The 22,928-nt window shown below is 38.4% G+C and overlaps 1 protein-coding gene across 4 annotated transcripts; it reads right to left on the bottom strand.

Moving 5' to 3' along the window:
* Window positions 1-45: 45 nt before the first annotated feature.
* Window positions 46-22,205, bottom strand: LOC132700142 (beta-1,4-N-acetylgalactosaminyltransferase bre-4-like). Of its 4 annotated transcripts, none has more exons than XR_009618602.1 (7): window positions 22,029-22,205; window positions 9,094-9,288; window positions 8,735-9,039; window positions 3,946-4,204; window positions 2,708-3,091; window positions 163-627; window positions 46-96 (listed from the first exon to the last, which is right to left on the bottom strand). XR_009618602.1 is itself a non-coding variant. In XM_060667273.1 (6 exons), exons 2-6 carry the CDS (start codon window positions 9,219-9,221, stop codon window positions 495-497), a joined length of 1,209 nt encoding a protein of 402 aa, XP_060523256.1. In that variant the 5' UTR covers window positions 9,222-9,288; window positions 22,029-22,205; the 3' UTR covers window positions 46-494. The 4 variants fall into 4 exon arrangements, 2 of the variants coding, with proteins under 2 accessions (XP_060523256.1, XP_060523257.1); XR_009618603.1 differs by having other exon boundaries at window positions 46-320; window positions 380-627; XM_060667273.1 differs by having other exon boundaries at window positions 46-627.
* Window positions 22,206-22,928: the final 723 nt, after the last annotated feature.

The raw sequence follows: 22,928 nt of genomic DNA, 5'->3' as shown, positions 1-22,928 counted from the left end.
TATCTAAATTACAAACGTCAAATGTCAAGTGGTACATTTACGTACCTTGACTGTCAATTTAAACAAGACGACCTGATTTCAATTGAAGATTCCTTTCTACAATTCAGACAGCCCTTTATCAGGAAATAATGTAAAAAAAAAGCGAAAATTTCTCATTTTTACCATGGTATAGAGCACTGTACGACGTCGCAAAATATCTTGAAGCTTTAATGCGACGAAGACGTGATTTGCGGTTTATCACAGGACGCGCGCTACTGGATGGATGGGGACGCGGCTTTCGACTAGTCGAAAACAAAATTTCCTTTCAAAAGAATCTATCCCTGAAACGCTAAGATTCGATGCACTTTCGAACGGACCGAGACAAATGAATTAAACAAACATTGTGAAAAACGACGTTGATCCAACGTCAATATGACGCATGTCCCAACAACGCGGATATAACGACGTCCCACAGGAGATTGCGACGAGGTAACGGTGGCGTCACGTGCGCTCTATCAACTGGGCGGACGAATACCGACCAAGAGCCACGTGTAGAGCAGTTTTCGTTTCTTCTGGACCAGGTCGTATTTCAAATTGACCAGGCCGTCGGTGTCGAACCGCTTGAGACCTTGCTTCAACATGTCGTACCTGGAATAATAGCATCTAATAGGGGTTTCAAGAATTTTAGAGTGCTTGTCAAAAAAACAATCAATCAATTCTAGCAATTTGTCTATGAAGAGTATTAGTTTCTAAAAACTTCTACAGCGTTCTCGATGTTCCTACCTCCATGAACAGTCGCGTGACATATTTAATATAATAATAGCTTCCAGTAGAGGTTTTAAAAATTTTAGAGTGCTTGCAAAAAAATATTTCATCAATTCTAGTAATGCGTGCATTGATTGTACGAAGAGTATTAGTTTCTAACACCTTTTAGAGTATTCTCGATGTTTTTACTTCCGTGAAGAGTCGCGTGACAAATCTAATACAATAATAGCTTCCAGTAGAGCTTTCAAAAATTTTAGAGTGCTAGCATAAAAAATGATTTATCAATTCGGGCAACGTGTGTATTGATTGTAGGAAGACTTTCTAAAAACCTCCGTGAAAAGTCGCGTGACAAATTTAATACCAGTAATAACTTCAGATAGAGCTTTCAGAAATTTTAGAGTGCAGGCAGAAAAAATACTTCATCAATTCTAGAAATTTCTGTATTTATTGTATTGTATTTCTAAAAACTTCTAGAGCGTTCTCGATGTTTCTACATCCGTGAAGAGTCGAGTGACATGAATTTAACACCAATAACATAACTTCCAATAGAGGTTTCAAAAATTTTACAGTGCTAGCAGAAAAAATAATTCATCAATTCGAGAAATGTCTGTATTTATTGTATTGTATTTCTAAAAACTTCTAGAGCGTTCTCGATGTTTCTACCTCCATGAACAGTCGCGTGACATATTTAATATAATCATAGCTTCCAGTAGAGGTTTTAAGAATTTTAGAGTGCTTGCAAAAAAATATTTCATCAATTCTAGTAATGTGTGCATTGATTGTACGAAGAGTATTAGTTTCTAACAGCTTTTAGAGTATTCTCGATGTTTTTACCTCCGTGAACAATCGCGTGACAAATCTAATACAATAATAGCTTCCAGTAGAGCTTTCAAAATTTTAGAGTGCTAGCATAAAAAATGATTTATCAATTCGGGCAACGTGTGTATTGATTGTAGGAAGACTTTCTAAAAACCTCCGTGAAAAGTCGCGTGACAAATTTAATACCAGTAATAACTTCCGATAGGGCTTTCAAAAATTTTAGAGTGCAGGTTGAAAAAATACATCATCAATTCTAGAAATGTCTGTATTTATTGTATTGTATTTCTAAAAACTTCTAGAGCGTTCTCGATGTTTCTACCTCCGTGAAGAGTCGAGTGACATGAATTTAATACCAATAACATAATTTCCAATAGAGCTTTCAAAAATTTTAGAGTGCTAGCAGAAAAAATAATTCATGAATTCTAGAAAAATGTCTGTATTTACTGTATCAAGAGGATTCCTTTCTAAAACCTTCTAGAGCGTTCTCGATGTTTCTACATCCGTGAAGAGTCGAGTGACATGAATTTAACACCAATAACATAACTTCCAATAGAGCTTTCAAAAATTTTAGAGTGCTAGCAGAAAAAATAATTCATGAATTCTAGAAAAATGTCTGTATTTACTGTATCAAGAGGATTCCTTTCTAAAACCTTCTAGAGCGTTCTCGATGTTTCTACATCCGTGAAGAGTCGAGTGACATGAATTTAACACCAATAACATAACTTCCAATAGAGGTTTCAAAAATTTTAGAGTGCTAGCATAAAAAATGATTTATCAATTCGAGCAACGTGTGTATTGATTGTAGGAAGACTTTCTAAAAACCTCCGTGAAAAGTCGCGTGACAAATTTAATACCAGTAATAACTTCCGATAGAGCTTTCAAAAATTTTAGAGTGCAGGCAGAAAAAATACTTCATCAATTCTAGAAATGTCTGTATTTATTGTATTGTATTTCTAAAAACTTCTAGAGCGTTCTCGATGTTTCTATATCCGTGAAGAGTCGAGTGACATGAATTTAACACCAATAACATAACTTCCAATAGAGGTTTCAAAAATTTTACAGTGCTAGCAGAAAAAATAATTCATCAATTCTAGAAATGTCTGTAATTATTGTATTGTATTTCTAAAAACTTCTAGAGCGTCACCTGTTAGGGCTGGGCTTGCCCTTTTTGTGTGTCAGCATCGTGTACCTAGCGACGTTGATCGGGTACCGCGAGATGTGGAGGTGGTGGTACCGTATACGGTTCGACATGTCGTCGTCTTCGCCGCCCCAGCCCCAAAACGAATTCGAGAAACCGTTGAGCAGTTTAAAGTGTTCGGTCGTGATGGCGGAGACGCCGCCGAATATCGCCGGATACGGCAATCGGTATTTGAAAATGTCGACTGCGACGCTCATGTGCCTGGGCTGGTCGGGACACGTGTACAGGTTACGGTCGTCCTCGGGCAACAAGTCGATGTCGTGGAACACGAAACAGTCGAAGGCGCGCGCCTTCAGGGCCTCCACGTAGCCGACGTTCATCAGCATCGCCCTAAAACAAGGGGTGTCCGGGTAAAAGACTCCGCCCTGTTTGGCGCTATTTCCTATTCGAGTTTTTAGTAGATCGATTTTGGCCGAGTGATCTTTCAGTGTGGCCCCGACGAAACTCGACCTTACCAAAACGACTCATTTCTCTGATACTTTACTCGGCGCAAAGAAGAACCAGGCAGCTAAACACGTTTTCCGATTGGTATTCGTCCCACGCAGAAGCACAAGAGCGTCATGGCCTTGGCCTTTTTTTATTTAAATGATAGAGATTAAAAGGAATTGTATTGAAACGGAAACCTTAACCAGCTTAACTACAATTAGAGAAATTTCGAGTGCTTCCAGAAAAAATAATTCAACAATTCTAGCAATTCGAGCTATTGATCGAACGAAGAATATTAGATTCTAAAAGCTTTTAGAGCGTTGACAAATTTAATACCAATAAAAACTTCCACTAGAGCTTTTAAAAATTTTTAGAGTGCTGGCTGAAAAAATATTTCATCCATTCTAGAAATGTCCGTATGTATTGTATCAAGAGCATTCCTTTCTAAAAACTTCTAGAGCGATCTCGATGTTTCTACCTCCTTGCAGAGTCGAGTGACAAATTTAATAACACTAATAGCTTCCAAAAAAGCTTTCAACAGCTTTAGAGTGCTTGCAGAAATGATTAATCAATTCTAGAAATGTCTGTATTTGTTGTATCAACAGCGTTCCTTTCTAAAAACTTCTAAAGCGATCTCTATGTTTCTACCTGCGTGACATTTTGTTGTCTGTGTCATTTGTCATTTGCGTCATTGTCCTCGATTTAGAAGAAAAAGAAGAACGCGCTCGCGAGTCTCGGAACGTAGGAGGCGGTGGTACCTGTTAAAAGGTCCGTCGCCGTCTTGTTCGACTATGAAGATCGTGTAGTCCAGTAGTTGACGCTTGAGGAAGGGGTGCATGTGCTGGAGGAAGACGAGCAGGTGTTCGCCTCTGCACCGAAACGGTATGACGATGGCGACCTTTCTCGAGACGGTGCAAGTGTCGGGCGCCCAATGACCGCCGGGTTTTAGCCACGCGAACCGCTTCTCCAAGTCGCGGATAGAAGGCACGCGATTTTTGATCACCTGCAGTCTACCCACTGGCCAGAAAAAAAAAACGTAAAAAGCCGTTAGTGCTAAATAATGTCCATAAACACCAAACGGAAATCAATCATACCACAGTGTCAACCCGACAGACTTCAGTAAACCAGGGCCGTTCGCCCAATGCGCATATACGAGGGTCACTTGAAAAGTTTCCCTCCCCACCCTGAAGATGGCGGCGCTAGTTACTGAAAGCTAGCGATCGTAGTTGTGCACCTCTTGATAGTTACCACAGTTTCGGCCATTTTGGACGCGTAGTTTTTAGGTGAGAGTTAGTGATGGAAAGAACTGAGTATAGAGCTGTTATAAAATATTTGTTTGTGTGACTCTGCACCGTCATTTACCACAGCGAAATTTTGGGCAGCTAAAGAAACGTGGCCGTAAGAGTTTTGGAGATGATCAACGTACGGGATGTCCAAAAACTGTAACTACCGACGATAATATCGCAAAACTTCATCGAGTGGCGTTAAACGACCGTCGAAAGAGAGAGAGAGAGAGAGAGAGAGAGAGAGAGAGAGAGAGAGAGAGAGAGAGAGAGAGAGAGAGAGAGAGAGAGAGAGAGAGAGAGAGAGAGAGAGAGAGAGAGAGAGAGAGAGAGAGAGAGAGAGAGAGAGAGAGAGAGAGACTATTTTTTACTTTCAAAAAGGGAAAATCATTACAGGACCATACTACGCATTATTATTTGTCAAGCTCAGGGCAGAATTTGGGGAAAAAAGGCCACATTTGCAAAAAAAAATCCTGTTTCACCAAGCCATACATTAGCTTGAATTACGGTTTGAAGAGCTTGACCATCCGTCTTACTTCACCAAATCTAAACCCATGTGACCTATTTTTATTCACTCATCTGAAAATTACGCTAGGAGGATTACGATTTTCGTCAAATGAGCAGGCAACAATTTTGCGCAAATAGAGAAAATGTCTTGTATCATTGTTGAGTCGGAAACTTTTCAAGCGACCCTCGTACAATAAAACGATTTTTAAAGTTCGCCGAACGCTATACCGTTTTTACAACCTTTTATGGTTTTGCCTTCGGAATGAGGTTAAGACCTGCGTTTTTAGCACGTGTGCCACAAGCCAGGGCCGTATTTAAGATGTTAACCGACAAGAACTGTGCCGTGCGGACTATTGTATTTTAAGAGTAGGGAAATTTTCTTTGATTAAACTGTTCATATCAATTCATATTAGTTTGCTTTTTATAAATCTTCCTAAAACAATCCTTACTTGAAGTAGCTCGTTTTCATTTATCTCCTATATTAAAAACACAAAAAATTGATTTCCAATTTACGGCTTTAACATAACTGTAACGAAACGGGTAGACTAGTTTGCTATATCAAGATAGTTTTGAAGGTCATGACCGTTGTTATGATTTGATATTGTTTGATACGATTTTATTACGGCTTCTGACTCTTTTGACTGTAATTCCTTGCACCGTTGTGGTCTCTGGCGTTTTCGTTTTATTTGTGTTTGATTTATTGAAAATGCTTGGCATTAAAAGCTCTCACTGTTTGAGAAAACACGCAAAAAAGTTTCATCCAGAAAAGACAAAACTAAAAGTATTGCGTAACAAATGAACACCCTCACTACCATCTATCCGCCCATAAACGAATTAGTCGTCGACCAGACCGCCTCATTGAAGTAGATACGTACGGTCCAAATAAAAGTAACAAGAGGGGGAGCCAGTGGAAGATGAGAAGATGGCCGTTGGCGAGTGTTAATACGTGTGACATGTTAAATTACGTTTTGATATTGGTACCCACTTCATTTGAATAGTAAATTGTTTAAGTTCGGTTTCGTGTTTAATTACACGCCCGGAGTAACAGTTGCTACAATTGTCTTTAAACTCACTAATCAATTTTTAGATTCAGCTGACATTATAGCCCCAAGAAAACAATATTATCAGTGTACACAGTGCAATAACAATTTTAATATACTGAAAGACTTTGCATACTATCAAAGAAACATATCACCCATCTTCTATCAACAATTTACCAAGTAGTTCTTCCAAGGAAATAGTTACTTCTACTGCTCGTCGTTGTCAGTTTCAAGCTCCAAAAGATAAGCTTCTAATACACCTTTTATATTTCAGGATTTGTAATAAAAAACTATAAGGTACCAACAGATACGACATTATTGTTTCTCAAAATATTCAGCCTGATGATACACTTTTGCATTCGATAAAACCAATCATCAAATCACTTGTCCCACATCGAGTCGGACACCTAAAAAACATGCTTTTTAAACAAATCAATCACTTCTTCTGGTGTCAAAAATCGTTGTTAATGTATGGGAATAAAAAGAAGTCATTAGGTGCTAAATCAGTACTATATGGTGGATGGCTCAACAAATCGACGTTTTTAATGCTCAAAAAGTTATTTGTTTGCACTTATTGTTGTCGTGGAGAGTGATTCGTCTTCGGCGGTTGGTTTTTCTAATTTCTTCGAAGACTTTCAGCAAACAAATGGTTGTGTACCATTCCGAATTGATTGTTTTACCTTTCTCCAAAGGAACAGTTGAAGTTCCTAAAAAAACAGGCTAACATTTGTTTCGAGGTGCTTCGATCACCGCATCGTATTTTTTTAGCATTTCCTTCGACACGAGTCTTTTTTTCAGGTGACGTGAAATTGTGTGGAATCCAACGCGAACAAATTTTTTTAGCGACCAAATGTTCATGCAAAATTGTATGTATGCTGGTCCCACTAATGTCCAAAGATACCTTAATCTCATGGTAAGTCATATGACGATCATGCAAAATCAGTTTCCGCACTGCATCAATGTTTCCTTAAGAAAACTACGACCACGACTGAAGATGGTGCTTTAACTGCAAAAATCGAATTAAGTTCATCGATGCATTGTTGTTGAGTTAGTCCACGTCTAAAGTTGTATAGTGAGACGATTAATATGCATATCAGAAGAATATTGTTTTAAGAATTAAAAATTTACATGGGGCCTTCCTGCCTTCGTACGAAGAATTAGTTTTTATTACAAAACCATAAATATGGGACAAGTTTTTATGGATACAAGAAAAAAACGTCATATATTTATATGAAACCTCGTTTGATAGAAACGATACCGTCAAGAAAGGATGGATGATGGTAACAGCAGGAAATGTTCATTGGATGTTCCAGTTTTGCGGGGCAAATGAATTATCTTACCAAATGCGGGCTCCGAAGCTGGTTGGGAAGATAACGCTTTGTTGCTTGATGCAAAAGATGTCAAAGAATCTGCTCTGAATATCAGAGCAGGCATCTTTGAAAAATGGTTTTCTGAAAAATTGCTTCTCAATATTGCAGCAAACAGTGTTGTAATGATGGACAATTCTGCACAAGCGGAAAAAATACCGAATTCATCATCGACCAAAGAAGAAGAAATTCTTTGCTTGTCTTCTTTTAAATATAGTAGTAGGGTGCGAAAAAAAAAGAAGTCTTGCGTCAACAAAAAAGGTGATGGCCACGATCTTTTGGGATTGTGACGGAATTCTTTTGATAGATTTTAAAGAAACTAAACCGCTGGCAATGGTAAATGTTACGCAACATTATTACATAATTTGCTAGACTGTATACGTGTAAAACGTCGAGGAAAACTGACCAGAGGCGTGCGTCTTTTGCACGATAATGCACCTGTCCATACTGCTGGTGTTGCACAAGCTGCCATTTTAGAGTGTCGGTTCCAACAGATAGATCATCCTCCCTATAGTCCAGATATGGCCCTCAGCGAGTAGTATTTGTTTGGATATTTGAAAAACGACTTACGTGGACGGCGGTTTAACGACAAAGTTGAGTTAAAAGAGGCTGTTTTAGCTCATTTTGCAGTCAAACCAAAAGAATATTTTTTTAAAGGGATTGAGTTGTTAATAAAGAGATGTAATAAGTGTATTTAAGTTAAGGGGGATTATATTGAACAATAATAAAAAATAAATTGTTACTCTACTTTGTTTAACTCATATTCAGGCCGCGGAGTTTTGGCGCTGCCCTCGTACGCATTTTGAAAATTCCTACACACAGAAGCAGTTATTGGAAATTCTCAAGACGGGAACGGTTGATAAGAATTATAATGTGGACAAGTTGGCCATAGAGCGGGGATTCAAAGCTCTCCGTCTTCCACGATATCACTGCAATTTTAATCCGATAGCGCTGCGGCAACAGAATTAATTAGAAGTGAATTAGAAAAAGTATCTGCTTCTAGCAGGAAAAAAAAGTGTAGAATATGTCATCGAAGAAGAAAATGTTTACAGAAGTCGACTAGTGTGGGGGACGAGTCCAGTGACGATAGTGATTATTTTGATGTAGAATAAGCTTATATAGCTAAACTTACTCCTTCATTTATATTTATAACGAACATTTTAAAGTAATAATGGATTTTTCACTGGATGGACTAATAATAATCGAGGAATCTTTCTGATGAAACTCTACACAAATCCATCATTTATCTCAAACTTTTAATCATTGGGTGTATTTTGTACTTCTTATTTCGGCGTTGTTTTACTTTATCTCGTCGTAAAAACGGTATATCGTCGGGCGAACTATACTCACGGAGATTCGGGGTGGCGTCGCCGCATGGGGGCGCGTCGGTAGATTTCGCGCCAAACGTCGTCGACGCGTTCTCAGGCGACGCGGAGACGCTGCCGACTTCGAACAACGCCGCAACGTTGGCCGAATTGGTCGTGAGATTTGGGCGAAAAATTGGCAACACCGTAACTATGTAGCTCAAACCGGTTGTTTTCGGGGTCGGCGCGGGCGAGATGGGGGCGGCGTCGGAGCCGACCGACTGGTTGTTTTTGAAGAGGAGCGTTTTCAAGAGAGGCCCGTAGCCGAGAGATTTTGACGGGAGGGTTGACCTAGAAAAGAAAAACGATCCACCGTCCAATCTGCTTCCCGGCAGCGGCGCTCACTTGGTGGAGTTGAAAATGGCCGATTTTGTTTCCGAAACTGTGTTGAAGAAATATTCCAGGGCGACGAAGAGCAAAATCAAAAGGAAGAGCCCCTTGTAAGGGGTGCTCGATATCAGAGAAGAGGGCATAACCCTTTCACCTGTTCTCCTTGGTCGTTCTCATGGTGTCGTTCGCGTCTGGGCGCGCGGGCGCGTCCTGCAAACAAAAGTCAAATTGGAAATATATACATACGCGGTACACAGGTTTTTTCGTTTTCCGTGAAACAAATGTCAATCTGCCGTCATTCACGTGTCTGTAGTCTTTGAGACGTACAACGGAATTCTGGTATGTGATCTCCGGGTGAAAATTACGGACTTAAAATAAACTACAGTAAAACGAAATTCATGGTAATGTCTAAAACTGGTATTAACAATGCGTCACTGTCAATTAATAACCAACCCATACAGAGAGTACACCGCTTTAAGTATTTGGGAAGCTGGCTAAATGACGAGTGGGACCCAGATGAAGAAATTAAGACAAGAATAGAGATAGCCAGGAGCAAGTTTTTTAAAGTCGCTTCTCACAAGTAATGATCTTAACCTGAAAACACGCTGGAGAATAACTCAATGCTATGTTTTGACTACCCTACTTTATGGTGCTGAGAGCTGGACTTTGAAGGTCTCCAGCATGCGAAGGGTGGAAGGAAGCTTTTGAAATGTGGCTCTTTAGACGGATCCTTAAAATACCATGGACGGATCGTGTGACCAACGAAGATGTGCTAAGACGAATGAACAGAGAACGAGAATTACTAACCACTGTCAAGAGAAGGAAAGCCTCCTAATTTGGTCACATTTTTAGAAATAAAAAATATGCCTTATTACAGCTGATCATGGAAGGAAAGATAGAACGCAGGCGCGGCCTGGGTAGAAAAAGATTTTCATGGTTGAAAAATCTTCGAGATTGGTTCCATGTACGTGATGCCGTAAATCTAATACGCATGACTGAAGATCGCGAGGAATTCCAAAGGATGATTGCCAACCTTCACTAGAGTGAAGCAGGCACTGGAAGAAGAAGAAGAAGATCTCCGGGACCTAGTGGCATCGAGTGGCCTAGTACCGTAAGATGGGGTTAATAGAAACAGTTTTGCATATGTCTTGTTGTACCAAATTTTAACAATTAATTTTTGTGCGCTGATTAAGGCTGTAAAACTTGAGTCTTGGATTGTAGCAGAAATTTATGCAAAAGTAATTTTTTTTTCAAAGAAACTTCCAAATGTATGCAGATGATACACAAGTTTATTACTCATTTTCGGGAGATAATCATAAATAATGATCTAAATCCAAAAAAATCTATAGCAATGTTCTATGACAAGCCCGTGGATGTTGATCGATTACTAGTTGAAATAAAAATATCGAATGTGTGGTTTCCTCTGAAAACCGAGGCAAAAAACGCTGGGCTTATGCTCGACAGTAAGCTAAGATTTAATGGTAACCTTACACAATGTATTAAAAAATCCATTGCTCACTTAAAATGCTTATATGGTTCTAAAAATATTTTAAGTCAATCATTAAAAAATGTCTGGCGTGATTCGATAGTTTTATCTTCTTTTAACCACTGTGATGTCGTCTATGGCCCATGTCCGACAGCGGCTGCCTCGGAACAGATTCAAAAAATCCAGAAATACTGTCTAAGATTCATTCAAATCAGCTTTCGCACGGATGTTCACAATTTAAATTTAAGATTTAAAGGCCTACTCACCCCTCCACGTCACACCTCTGGAATTTTTGAAAGATCTTTTACATATGACATGGCTAAAACATTTAATGCATTAGATCAGTCTTGTAAATTGCTAAACAATACCTTTTCCACACACCTGCGTTATTACCATAAAATATTTAAGTAATGTCTACTGTAAACTATTTCCAAAGTGTAAATCCCTCTATTTGCACAGATCGTAGTAGGTATTTATTTTTTTTATGTGTATTTTTCCTGCCTAGCGCTGCTACCTTCTTCGTAGGATAGGTTTAAAAACGGAACCTCAAAATATCTTATTTTGTTCATCTGAACCGTGTCTTTTTCATTGTATATTAATACGTGAATAAAATTATTATTATTATTATTATTATTATTATTATTATTATTAATTATTTTTCAGGCAATGGCAAAATTCAGAACAAAAAATTATTTATCTTTAAACTCTTCAATCTTTGACCTCGAATATATTTAAAATGGTTCGATTTATCATTTTTGTAAAGCGTTCAATTTTATATAAAAATTATTAAGAAAATTGGCTTGGCGATAAGGTATGATTATTTATATATTAAACTAAATCAAAAATGCAAAACTGTAAAGAGGACAATCTTCCCATTAATATGAAGAGCTCAAACGTGGTAAAGTCTGTTCATAGATATAAGAAAGTGACTAACTGATACGAATTAAGGAAAGACCGGGGCAAGCTCTAAGCTTAGAATTTAAAAAGTAATTGGTCACTTTCTTATATCTATGAACAGACCATAACTACTTTCTAGAAGTAACTAGCAACTAGTTTTTGTGTGTTAGGAAAAAAAATCGTTTTTTTTATTGCAAACGATAAACTTATAAGTTAGTATGTCGCAAGCGCCAGTAATAATACCGTAAACTATTTTGCCTTGAGAAGCCTGAGATAAACGAAAAACCCTCAATTCTCAAGCGTTCCTTCTGTTGTCATCGCTGCTTCCCTCGCGGCGGATATAAACTCCCGTCCAAGAGTGAACTATCGGAGAGAAAATGTTTTCCTGAAGCTGACAGCCAGCTGGGACGCAAATAATCAAATTATTTGTCGACCGCTAATATACCACGAGCGCTACGCGCGGACGACTGCACGAGCCAGAAATAAAAATATTGGAGGCGAAAATATTAACCAATTAACGTTTGTCGCGTGATAATTATAACTGACCCGCGCGTCATACGAAAAAAAAGGCGCCTAAATAATAAAAATAACGTCGTTGCTTTTGACGCGACGTTCGTATCGATTGTGCACAGGGCCTGGTTTACAAAAGAAGAGGAAGAGAAGAGAGCGACGCCGTCTACGATTGTGACGTTTGTTTGTCCCATATATATTGACCCAAGAATCGTAAACCTAATAGGATTGCCCAATCCCATAAGACGTAAGTTCGCTAATATTATCGATCGCGCGTGGTCGCTTGTGACGTAAGCGAAGTCCTCTAACGGTTTTTGTGTATTGTGTCAAAGCATTTGAAGGCGTATTAAACCATTATATTTTGTGTTCTTTGAACAATTAAAATTATTTAAACTAGTGAGTAGAGCGCTTATGTTTGTGTTAATTGTATTTCTGTAAAAAAAAAACTTGGACAAAACAGTGTTTTTAAGCTTTAACAAATCCTTTAAAATTGTATGTGCTTGAGTGGCGAGAACTAAGAAAAACAGTATTTTTAACCTTAAACAAAGACTTAAAAGTTATGTGTTCGTGTTGCTTATGAGCGTTGTTATTAGTTAAGAGGTAAGCTCAAAATATTACACATAATAATATAGGTAAAGGTAAGAAATACATTTCTTTTATCTTTTTTAGTTGGAGAAGTTACGTCAAAAAATAGTTAGGTATGCCTGGAATGAGATGTGCAATATATGGGTGCAATAACAACTATTTTGATGAAAAAGCAAGTTCTGGAAAATGTAATTTTCATCGCTTTCCCAAAGGGAAAGATCTAGTATCCTGAACTATTCGGACCGAGTGGATAGTTCGATGTAGAAGAGAGGACAAACTTAATCCAGATAAAAGCTATGTCTGCTCAGTGCATTATACTGAAAATGATTACGAAAGAGACTTACAAAATGAGTTATTAGGTTTTTTTTTGTCTTGAGTAACATTAAATTCACCACAAATTTTAAATTTTAGGTTTACCTTTAAAAAAGATTCTAAAAAAAACTGCTGTTCCCACCCTATTATTATTTAACCAGAAACCACCAATACAAGCAGGATTATCTAGATCAAAAAGACTTCATTCCAAAAATACCCAAAAAGAAGCTCAGCAGGTATCGTCTGTGCTTTTAGCAACAACATCGAATGCCACAAGTAAAATTATAGAGAAAAATCCATCTCCAGAACCCATGCCAGAACCCCGGCCAGAACCCATCTCCGAACCCCAAATAATAAATTGTGATGATAGCCGCAGAAAAAAAATTAGAAAGTATGGTAAAATTGTAAAATAAAGATTTAAGTATATGTGGTAATATATATTTTTTATATTATATACATACGAGGATACATATAAATACATATTATTTACCTACCACCTATAAATATAAATGTTCTTTAATATATCCAAAAATAGGGGCTTCTAGTTTACAAGTATTTGTTGATTTTTGTATATTTAAAACGGTAAAATGCCGTAAAATACAAAGATTTACAAGTAAATTTGATTTGACTCAACTGATAATTGTAAAACAAACGCGCCATCAAAAAGGGGTAAAAGAATTACTGTTTCGTATGCTGGCTCTAAAGATGGTTGGATTCCAAATGGACTTTCTCTGTCTGCGAAAAATATTAAAGATTCTTCTCTGGATTACCATGAAGACACCACCGCTGATTTATTTGAAAGTTGGTTTAAAAACAAACTAGTTCCAAACATTCCTCCTAATGGCGTCATTGTAATGGACAATGCAAGTCATCACAGTAGACAGTTGACTAAACCCCATTCTCGTGTGACACAAAAGCAACAATCCAAAACTACATGTATAATAACGACATTTAATTATGCAAATATCTAGGGCATAAAGTTTTAAGGCTTCCACCTTACCACTGTATATTTAATCCCATTCAATATGTTTGGCACCAACTGAAGTCTGCCATTCGTCGTAACAATGTTTTGCCCGTGTTAACTCCAATGCCCTCAAACTTATAGAAACTGAAGTTTTTAACATCCCTCCACCAAGTTGGGCAAATTCTGTTAAACATATAGAAAAAGCAGAACAATCGTATATCCATATTGCAAATAATGTAGAACAAATATTAATTAGAACAGGCGACGATAGCGATAGTGATACTGATATAATACGTGAATAATTTTAAGTAATTTAGGTTGGTAATAAAAATAATTTGTAATTTTATTTTAGATTTAACCATAAATACATACATAAATAAATAAATATCTTTAGTATCTCTCCTAACAAAACCCCAAATAATTAAATTCTAAGCAAAGTACGGACCTGTTCGGCCATATTTCATTCTTAAAGCTTGCCCGGGTCTTTCCTTAATTCGTATCAGTTAGTCACTCGCACAGTTGACGAATGTCCGATTTCGATCCGAAGCATTCGATAATCTATTTATACCGCGCCCCGTGCATACGGAAGGACGTTGCAGCAGTTCCTGCATCCACGTAATTTCCGACGGTCGCGTAATATGGTCGACACGCCCGGATCGCGTTTTGAATAATAAATCACTCGTGCGCTTCGCATCTGTCCTATCTGCGAAAGAGCACACTTGACCGGCCGCACTCGAAGAGCACAAAAGAAAAAAAGCCCCTTTGGAGCGCGAGATACCCTTTGACATTTTTTTTATTTTAATTACTCCGTTCCGGACGGGAAGCTATTTCAAGATAACCCACTTTCGGCTTAAAAGCGTGAATAAAAGGGGGGTTGGTGGGGACACGGGGCCTTGAAATTAACGACAAACAGTCGTTGCTGCGTCTCGTTTATACTGGACGTTGTTTCAGGGGATACTGAAGGGTAAACTTCTTCTTTTTCTTCTTCTTCTTTATCAGCACTTCAGTTCAATTCAATTATGCGTTTCACAAAAAAATGTTGGGCTCGACTGCTAGGATCATTCGCCCATTGCCGACTTCCGTCGAGGATTTTCGTTTCTGGTCAATGACCACCACGTACAAAGAAGAAAAATAACCAATAATTTGCTCAGCTAGCAAAAAACGATTCTATAATGGTTACGGGTAAGGGTCTGCTCGGCAGGGTCTTCTATGGAGTAATAAACAGTAGGCAAAGTTAATCACGTAGTCCGTTGTAAAAGCACTCTATTTCTGGTCGAAGTATAATTATATGGCAAAACGGCCCGAACGTCCTTCATAACCTACGCGTATACAAAATAAAACGCACTTTCCCCCACTGTCACTTCACAGCACAATTCTACTGCCCGATACAGTTCGCGTTTTCGTCGCCAGATGGCGCCGGCGCCGCAAGCGCTATCGGCTCGTAAATAACCGACACGGACCACCGAAAGTACCTTTCGGCGATCGCGCGGTTTGCGTGTCTCGAGGAGGAACACTGACCTGCCCGAACGCGGCGAAATAAATTAATCGAGAGGGTACGCGCGGAAAGATGACAAGCACAGATAGGTGAAAAACGATTGCGTGTGTACGCGACGAAAGCCAGCTGACAAAACTTTAATGAATGGGCGTATTCAAAACTGGGGTCAAATTTTATCGTCGCTTGTAAAATACGATTCGGTATAACGGTGAGGTAAACAAACTTTCGCGGCAAGCAAAGTCCGTCGATTGAGGATGAGCGGCAAGTTAATATTCGAGGATTGGAGGATATTGGATCGTCAACGATCTCATCGAGTGTGCCGCGTGGCTTACGCATCACGTGTCGTTTGCCGTCGTTATGGTTAATTTTATTGTTATACTTCGACCAGAAATATAGTGCTTTTACAAACGACCCCGTAATTAACTTTGCGTACTATTTATTACTCCAAAACCCGTAAAGCTGGATATAAGTATGTTTTCAATCTTTTTCGCCTAGCAATTCTTGAAACATGTACATATAAAAATTAGTAGAAAGTAACAATTTATTACGTTCTATTTCAGTACATTTCTTCTATTATAAGTATCAGTCACTTAAAAAATCGTCACTATCGCTACTCTCGTCACCTAATTCAATGATCACCTCAGCCACTAATCGTTCTCGATAAATGTTTTCTTCTTCTATTACTCGTTTTTCAATTTGTAATTTTTCTAATTTGGGCTCAATGATACGAAGCATTATCCGACACAACACAAAAATCAGTGTTCTTCAAAAAAGTACGCAACTACTCTTTGGCACAACTAATGTTTATGTCTGTCAGTACTTTTTATGCAGTTTTTCTATGTTTGAAACACTTTAGAAGCGTAGTAGATTATACGCCTAATTAGATCATTAAAAATTGGCGAAGAACCTTCTCTCACTTTCCTCTTGAGTGTCCCATTTGCAACAATTTTTCTTACAGTTGACTTGGGAACTTTGGTCATGTCACATGTTACTTTCGAAAAATCGATGAAATCGATTGATAGAAAATATGTCTTTAGGGCGTTAAACTTAATAATTGCACAAAACTTAAACTGTAAAAAGGGGTTTATTTGACGTAAACAACTGCTTATGCCAGGCACACGCGGAGCAAGTGAATGCCCGGCGGCTGACAGGCTTCAGCGAGCGTTATGCGTAGACGGTGGCGTCCTCTCACGGATCATTGTTGTTGTTCGCGGACGGTGGCACCCTCTTACGAATCGTTGCCGAACAGCCAGGAGGGCGAGTGTTGACTGGTGGTGCTAACATCGATTCTATTCGAAAGCGCTCCTCACTAAACCTGAGATCTGGGTAATGGTAAGTCCTAGAGGGACGGAGCCACTGGGATAGCGGGTGAATCTTTCTTATTTTCTGCAAGGGACTTTTTTCCTTATAACATGAACTGCTGTCGCCCTTATTAGGTTAGGAAAGTTAACTGTTTTGTCCTCCCTATGTATTTCATCAAACTGGTGATATTTCTAGTAAATTCTACCGCTTCCGGTTTTCCCTATATTGTCTTCGACGCCTGTGTAGGTTCTTTTCAAGTTTCTCCATTTCCTATCCAATATTTCTTCCAAGCGGCTTGTTTTTTAAATAGAAGGCTGATACGCGCTACCATCTTGCCCCGCCCAGCGACGATTTTTCAAAAGCAATATATAGATATATAAATAGCGAATACCTTTACGAGCCTTGACAAAAAATGGGGTTCGGTTCGTGGGCTGAGCAAAGTCATTGCGTAACCAAAAGTTCACGAATGCGACTGCAAGCAAAAAAAGTGCGGTATGCCGTTCGGCAATAAACGCTTGGCTATAAAAATACGTCGAAAGTAAACAGTTCGCCGGTATTTAAACATCGCGCGTTAAATATTAGCGGAACTTTCACCAGAACGAGCAGCCTCGATTGTTAAAAAGGTAAAGTCTGTTCACAGATATAAGAATGTGACTAACTGATACGAATTAAGGAAAGACCCGGGCAAGCTATAAGAATGAAATATGGCCGAACAGGTCCGTACTTTGCTTAGAATTTAATTATTTGGGGTTTTGTTAGGAAAGATACTAAAAAATATTTATTTATTTATATAAGTATTTATGTTTAAATCTAAAATAAAATTACAAATTATTTTTATTACCTACTTCAATTACTTAAAATGATTCACATAATATATCAGTATCACTATCGCTATCATCGCCTGTTCTAATTATTATTTGTTCTATATTATTTGCAATATGCATATACGATTGTTCTGCTTTTTCTATATGTTTAACAGAATCTGCCCAACTTTGTGGAGGGATGTTAAAAACTTCGATTTGCATAAGTTTGAGGAAATTGGAGTTAACACGGGGAAAACATTGTTACGACGAATGGCAGATTTCAGTTGGTGCGAAACATGTTCAATTAGATTAAATATACAGTGATAAGGTGGAAGCCTTAAAACTGTACGCCTTAGATTTTTTGCATAATTATCGCAGACGTATTCCTTTTGTAGGTTCAAGCTTTGTAGAACCTCAATTAATTGCTTTTTGATATAATCTTCGTGAACATAAATGTCGTTATTATACATGTAGTTTTGGTTTTCTTTTGTGTCACATGAGGAAGGGGTTTTAGTCAACTGTCTACTGTAATAACTTGCATTGTCCATTACAATGGCGCTATTAGGAGGAATGTTTGGAACTAGTTTGTTTTTAAACCAACTTTCAAATAAATCAGCGGTGGTGTCTTCATAGCCATCCAGAGAAGAATCTTTAATATTTTTCGCAGACAGAGAAAGTTCATTTGGAATCCAACCATCTTTATCGCCAGCATACAAAGTATTGGGTTGTTCGGAAAGTCATTTCGTTTTTTTTGGGGAACATGAAAGACAGTTTTCGTATAATGAATAAATATTTTATTAAATTATATATTGGCCATTCTGGTCCAACACCTTTTGCCATCTTTCTGGCAGTAACATAATTCCCCTCTCATAAAAGTTTTGGTCCTTGCTGGCAAAAAACTGGTTCAGGTGGTTTTTGACATCTTCATTTGAGGTAAAGGTTTTGCCATCCAAAAAATTTTGCAGGGACCGGAACAAATAGTAGTCGGAAGGCGCCAGATCTGGAGAATATGGTGGATGTTGCAGTACGTCCCATTCAAGCTGTAAAAGTTTTTGGCGAGTGACCAAACTTGTGCGAGGTCTCGCATTATCCTGGTGGAACACTACACCCTTCCTGTTGATTAATTCGGGCCTCTTCTCTTTAAGTAAATCATTCAATTTGTCCAGTTGATGACAATAGACTTCTGAATTAATCGTTGTATTGTCCGGCAAAAGCTCAAAAAAAAAACGATTCCTTTGACATCCCACCAAACGGAGAGCGTCACCTTTTTTTGGTGAATGTTGGCTTTTGACACGCTTTGAGCCGGTTCATCTTTTCTGCTCCATGACCTCTTGCGTTTAACATTGTTGTATACAACCCATTTTTCGTCCCCAGTAATAATCCGCTTCAAAAATGGATCATTTTCTTGACGTTTGAGGAGCGAATCACACACGTCAACACGACGACACAAATTTCGCTCCGTAAGGACATGGGGCACCCACACATCGAGCTTCGAGGTTAAGCCCATGCCTTTCAAATGGTCATAAGCAGTCGAATTCGACAAATTTAATCTCTCACCGATCTCTCGTGTGGTTATTCGCCGATTTGCATCAACTAATGCCTTTATCGCATCTTTGTCAGCTTCGACCGGCCTTCCAGACCGTGGTGCATCTTCGACATCAAAATTGCCGGATCGAAATTTTGCAAACCAGTTCTGGCACCGGCGTACTTTTAACGCGCCTTCTCCATACACATCCGTCAATTTTTTTCTCGCTTGGACAGCATTTTTACCTTTTCTGAAGTAAAAAAGTAAAATATGACGAAAATGCTGCTTATTGCTCTCCATATTTAAAAGGGCACCAACCAAAAACTACTGCGTAGAATTAATAGAACTTTTTCACACACAAGCCTTACAATATCAGCTCTCAGGACATATAATGGTTTGCGGCTTAAGTGTGAAGTTGGTTTTGAAAAAACGCAATTAAGTCCACTGACGGGAAAAAACGAAATGACTTTCCGAACAACCTTATAGTTATTCTTTTACCTCTTTTTGATCTCGCGTTTATTTTACACTTATCAGTTGAGTCATCCTAACCCTTTTCCGGGGTATCATAAATGCCGAACCAGGTTTCATCCAAGTAAATAATTGGCCCTTGTTGTTCTCTATAAATCTTAATTTTTTCTAAATATTCCAGTCTCCATTTCCGAATTCCAAAAGATTCCATTAAAACTTGACTTTTACGCAAATGTCAGAAAAAACAAACGACTATCGCAGGTTGTCAAAGTGACAGCAACATCTTTTTCTTTAATAGAATGTTATTAGCCTAAATCGTAGGTCTTTTTTTCCTGATTCCCGATTTCAAAAGCATATAGTTTACTGACTTTTCATTTAGCTGTTTTTGAGATATTTCAGTTCAAAAATAATTATCACTCGATCTCTGAACAATAATTGTCTTTGTCTAAAAATGGTGAAGTCTGCATTGCAATTGTTTTAACAATGTTCTATTTTTGACAACTAATCAAATCTAAAGATCTGCAGCGTAAGTTAAATAACTTAATATTGAGGAAGAAAAAGGCCAAATAATAAAATTGTATTATTCAAACAATAAAAATATCAATAATTAATCCTAAACATTTTCCACATAACCTCCATTATTTTCTATACATCGGACAATATTTGCTTTCAATTTTCTATTAATACAAGAGGTGATAAAATCAGGGTTTTCTCTGTTTAAATCTTATAAAAGATATTAAATCTTTCTCTCATCACTTGTAAACTTTCAGGCCGATTATAACAAATTTTATCTTTTAAGTATCCCTACAAAAAAATGTCACAAGGATTCAGTTCGGGGCTGTTGGCCGGCCATTTGGTTAGTTCCTTGCCTACCTATCAAATTTATTATTTAGATAATCGGTAAACCGTTGGATATTATGTGGAGGTGCGCCATCTTGATGCCAATTTAAATTTAAATAATTCCTAACACATTTTCGAACAACTGTTTTATTTCTGTGCCGAGGAAATTTAAATATCGTTGGCCATTCGTACATAATTGGTCCGACCACCATATTGTTTATTGATTTTCACTGCCTGAATTTTGTGGGGATGTGGATGTGTAAATATTATTTTGTTTAGAACATTTCCATGTATCTTCTATACATTTCAGTACAAAATTTGAGCCACTGGCTTTTATGTTCATCGGTTAAATTTTGCACTGTAAGGGACTTATATGAGTTAAACTTATGATATTTTAGTGTTCTTTTAATTTGACTATAGGACTTTGCGGGTAATTTTTTATTGTCAGGTATAGAATATTCAGGATTTTCTAAAAAATATGAATTAAGAAAGTAGAACTCAAAGTGATGATGTCAAGTGTCGTAAAGTAAAATTAAAGTAATATATTGAGGTCTACCAAAATTTCTTTTTACTGTCCTGGTCTTCCGTGTGACAGTATTTCGGTCCTCAAATTTTTTAATTACATTTTTAATTGTATTTATTGAAGGAACTCTTCTACCCGGATTTATTTTTGATATTCTCGTTGAACCCTTGCAACATTATGTCGGTTTGAATATAATTTTATTATTTAGCCTTTTTCTTCCTCAGTATAACCCAAATATCTTAAGTTATTTAACTTACGCTGCAGATCCTTGGTTTGGATTAGTTGTCAACATTGCTAAAACAATTGCAAACATGTGGTTGCTATCAAGGCAGACTTGACCATTTTTAAGCAATATGGCTATTGTCCAGAAATCGAATATATTTTTTTTTAACTGAAATATCTCAACTTGATTGAAAATGAAGCGTACAAAATGCCAAAAATAACGAAGTTGTCGCCAGTAACAATCTCTGCCCTAATACTGGTGATAAATATGGACCAGACACCAAAATAACGGAAACTGGCCACATTGCGACCGGTTTACATGTAACATTAGGTCTGTGGTCTGTGACACGAAGACGAAACCCTTAGTATGTGTCTTAATATGGAAAACGTAAAAAATATTCTCGAGTAAAATAATAACGAATTATTGACAAATAGTGTGACGTTTGATGTCAGAAAAGTCACATTTGCCAAACGAAATTCATAAATTAATTTTAAGGAGAGTCTAATTAATTAAAAAACGGTGCAAAATTTCGAGCCGGTTTTCCATATAAAAAACGAACGGAGAGAAATATCAGTGTTTCAGCATTAAACGACATCACACTTTGATTTCTCCGAGTCATTTCGAACGGGTCGAATTGTCGTGGCGAAATAGTGAACGCAAATTCGCTGCCCGAAGAAATCCGGCAGCCAAGGTTAAACGAAAACCAACCGCGTGGCTCGGACATCAGGGTAGACAGATACGCGAAAAAAAAATCTGGCGGCATTGAAAACTCCGAATTTCAAACGTAACCTAAAAAAATACGTTCTTCCAAGTATCGTAATAATCGAATTCGTTACGAACGAGTTTATCGACTTCCCGACACTGTTTTTCGGTTTTGCGCGATCCCCCGGCTATGCGACTATCGATGCCGCAACAAAATAAACGATACGCGTTCGAGCCGGTCGGCGTCAAATTTCGCGTGGGACGCCCGACTGCGGCTATTCCCGGGTTCACCCCTTCCGCACATCCCTTAATTACCTGGGTCAGTCGTTTCCGCCAGAGGGCAGGAGGCTTCGAAACAAGCACGAATCGAGAACGCGCTACATGCCGCCGAACCTTTCGAAACTCTCGCGAATTAACTACACATTCAACCCCTAGAGTCGCGCACCGCTCACTGGATCCTTCGAGGCGAAGCTTCCAGCGTGTGCAAGCCGGCCAAGCTCGACTGGCGCCGCGCTGCGGCACGACCCAAATCGCGACCTACGTGCCTTGCGACCGCCGAACTATTTTATTTCTTCACGGCGCGTGTTTACAACGGCGACTTGAAAATATCGTCGGAATCGTTTACGTCGCGGGAAAAGTCATTTCTTCTCACGGGCGAGACGAGCTTTCCCGAAACAAGCCGCCAGGTAAAATTAATCAATACGTGCCTGTCGTGCAACAGCTGCTGCTGTCCCTACCGAAGAAGAGCCGGCGGACGTACGTCCGTGCTACGCGCGTCGGATATTTAGTGACGATCACGTCTTTCGGTTTGTCATTTTAATCGGGTTGCGTTGTGTGCGCGCGTGTGTGTGCGCGAGCTGTTTAAAGCGCTGAAATATTGCCGCCGCGTATAAAAAGGGCTTTCGAGCTTTTAATTAATTATGGTGGCCGCGAGAATTACGACAAGTGGTCGTCGTCGTCGATAAAACGATTACGCGAAACGGTCGACAAACTGGGTCAGATTTTTCAAGCCTAAACCGCATGGGCGGATATGTAGGGACGTATAAAACCGTATCTGGAAATACGCGCTAACTTTTGACATTGCTTTTAAAAGTTTGATTTCTTATTTGGTTATTATAATTATAAATTGTGTTTTGTGGATCTAACAAAAGCGTTTGATTATATACAAATATCACGATTCTATGTTCTATTGGACCTGGGTAACTGAGGTAAGAA

Source organism: Cylas formicarius, unplaced genomic scaffold (genome assembly GCF_029955315.1).
Source record: "Cylas formicarius isolate icCylForm1 unplaced genomic scaffold, icCylForm1.1 PGA_scaffold_3__17_contigs__length_32017465, whole genome shotgun sequence".
NCBI lineage: Eukaryota > Metazoa > Arthropoda > Insecta > Coleoptera > Brentidae > Cylas > Cylas formicarius.
Note: the sequence above shows the minus strand (reverse complement) of the source record. Positions and strands in the feature narration are given on the sequence as shown.